General features: G+C 52.8%; 1 protein-coding gene across 1 annotated transcript; it reads right to left on the reverse strand.

Moving 5' to 3' along the window:
- Nucleotides 1-1,635: 1,635 nt before the first annotated feature.
- On the reverse strand, nucleotides 1,636-2,495 carry LOC123098944 (translation initiation factor IF-2-like). The gene is made up of 2 exons (XM_044521033.1): nucleotides 2,146-2,495; nucleotides 1,636-2,056 (listed from the first exon to the last, which is right to left on the reverse strand). Exons 1-2 carry the CDS (start codon nucleotides 2,221-2,223, stop codon nucleotides 1,736-1,738), a joined length of 399 nt encoding a protein of 132 aa, XP_044376968.1. The 5' UTR covers nucleotides 2,224-2,495; the 3' UTR covers nucleotides 1,636-1,735.
- Between the last annotated feature and the right edge of the window lie 213 nt (nucleotides 2,496-2,708).

Here is a 2,708-nt window from a genome sequence, read left to right on the forward strand (position 1 = left end):
CGCAGGCACGGCTTTCGAAAGATTATACCCTGTAGGGGTGTCCCAACTTAGCCCATGAAAAGCTCTCGCGATCAACGAAGGAATAGACCTTCTCCCAGGAAGACCAGATCAGGCTCAGAATCCCGGTTTACAAGACATTTCGACAATGGTAAAACAAGACCAGCAAAGCCGCCCGATGCGCCGACAATCACGATAGGAGCTGCACATATCTCGTTCTCAGGGCAACAACGGATGAGACATCCTACGAGTAAAACCAGACCTCGAGTTGCCCCGAGGTGGCCCTGCAGTCTACTCGGTTCGGACCAACACTTAGACAAGCACTGGCCCGGGGGGCTAAAATAAAGATGACCCTTGGGTTAATTACTCCCAAGAGAAATATAGTTTGTGGTGAGACAAATGGTAAAACCAAGGTAGGGCCTTGCTGGAGGAGTTTTATTCAAAGCGAACTGTCAAGGGGGTCCCATAAATCACCCGACCGCGTAAGGAACGCAAAATCTGGGAACATAACACCGGTATGACGGAAACTAGGGCGGCAAGAGTGGAACAAAACACCAGGCATAAGGCCGAGCCTTCCACCCTTTACCAAGTATATAGGTGCATTAATAATATAAGAGATATTGTGATATCCCAACCAAAATCATGTTCACCATGGAGCAATCTTCAACTTCACCTGCAACTAACAATGCTATAAGAGGGGCTGAGCAAAGCGGTAACATAGCCAAGCAACGGTTTGCATAGGAAAGGTGTCAAAGGTTAGAGGTTCATGGCAATTTGGGATGGCTTGAAGAACAGGTGATAGGTAACACAGCAAAGCGATAGAACGAAGCAACTAGCATAGCAATGATAGTAGTGAGATCCAGGGTAGCGGTCATCTTGCCTGAAATCCCGCTAGGAAGAAGAACGAGTCCATGAAGTAGACGAACCAACGTAGTCGAACGAATCCTCACGAACGCAACGTTACCGGAACTAAGAAGCAACACCGGAAAGAAGCAAGCAACATAGTAAACACACAGCATAATCATGGCATGATGCAAAAACAAGTATGATGCATGTCCGGTTTAATGAGGCATGGCATGGCAAAGTGCAACAAACAATACTACAAGTTAAGTGGAGCTCAATATGCAACGAGTTGCATATTGATGAAACACCACATGCAATTATTTAGTTATCTCTCGGTTAGGTACACAACAATGTTAAATGTTGTTAAACATGGCAAGGGGTGAAGCATATGAAAAACTACCTATCTAGACAAGTTTAAATGAGGCCGGAACAACAAACAACAAGTCCGGAAAATCCCCATATGCATATTTTAGATTCGGTACTGTTCTGCCCTAAACACAATTTTATTGTTGTTAAACAGGAAAATAAAGTGCACCATGTTAATCTAGGCATTTTTCCACCCCATTTACATATAAAGATTATTTAAAACGGAGCTACGGTTATTTAGTTATGAAATAAATCATTTTAGCATGGCATTTATGCAAAGTAATGCAAACAGCAAATTAAACATTTTAAACATGGATGAAAATGTCATATTATTAATCTACACAATTTTCTGAGCATTTTACATATATAAATTATTTTAATCCGATGCACAGTTTGTGAGATATTAAATGCATGAACAACAGGGGGTTTTCTGCAAAACTGTAATTCAGCGGAATAATAGACAAATCGCAAAACGGAAAAAAATCTATTCTGGGCCGAATCTGGCTGGGCCAACAGTGGGGGGGGCTGCTCACCACGGCACTTGGGCCGGCTCGGTGGAGGAGGCCGGCTGGGCCTGGCGCGGCTTCGGCGGGGCCTGGGGCTGGCTACGGCTGGGCCTGGGGAGGCCCACGCGGGGCGCGACGGGGAGGCGAGGGCGTCGTCCTCGCCCGACGAGGACGAGCGGAGGCGGCGCCGGCGGCGAGCGCCAGGAGGAGGCCGGGGCGCGAGGAGAGGACAGGGATGGGCGGATCCAGCCACGGGAGGAGGCGGGGCCCCGTTTCCGGCCGGATCTGACCCGAGGCCGAGCTCGGGGCGACAAGACCTCGATGGGGTCGGCGTCCATGGCGGCCTGTGAAGGGAGAGAGAGAGGATGAGAGGGCGAGGAGGAAGAAGGGCAGGAAGGAGAGGGAAGGAGGAGATGGGGCGCGGGGCGCTGACCTGCTGGCTCCGGCGGGGCTGCCGGGTCGCCGGCGGGAGGCGAGAGGCGGTGGTGCTCAGGATCTCTCTCGATCCCATCGAGCAGAGCTGCGGGGCCGGGAGGCGAGCGGGCGCCCGGACGGAGGCGATTCGGGCCTGAGCGGGCCTCGGACGGGCTCTGCGGGCCGCGCGAGGTGGAGGAGGGAGGCAGGGGCGACGTGGCCAGCTGCGGTTGGAGGGGAGCGATGCTGGGTGGCGGCGCGACCACTCAGGCGGCGCCACGTGGCGAGGATGAGGTGGAGGGCGCCAGAAAACAGGGAGGAGGTGGATGGATCTGGCTGGTGGCACGGTTTTCGAGGGGGATGCGGCGGCTGAGGGTAGGGGAAGGCTAGGGGCACTCAAAAATGGCAAGGGGGGCTTCTTAAATAGGCAGGGGTCTAGGGTTGGGGGTTTTGGGGGCTTTTCGGAGCGTTTCGGAGCCTCGGATCGCCATCGGACGGCTCCGGATCAGAGAGGGACTAGGCTCGGCCTAGGAGGGATTAGTGGGCTGTGTGAGAGAGGTTTTGAGCTGAGGGGAGAGAAGA

This window comes from Triticum aestivum, chromosome 1B, assembly GCF_018294505.1.
Source record: "Triticum aestivum cultivar Chinese Spring chromosome 1B, IWGSC CS RefSeq v2.1, whole genome shotgun sequence".
Lineage (NCBI taxonomy): Eukaryota > Viridiplantae > Streptophyta > Magnoliopsida > Poales > Poaceae > Triticum > Triticum aestivum.

What these genes read in the sequence shown, in the direction of transcription:
- LOC123098944 (XM_044521033.1), bottom strand. Translation starts at nt 2,223, where the DNA reads ATGGGATCGAGAGAGATCCTGAGCACCACCGCCTCTCGCCTCCCGCCG. An exon ending in AGCCCCGCCGGAGCCAGCAG is followed by an intron (nt 2,057 to 2,145) that starts GTCAGCGCCCCG and finishes CTCCCTTCACAG; the next exon opens with GCCGCCATGGACGCCGACCC.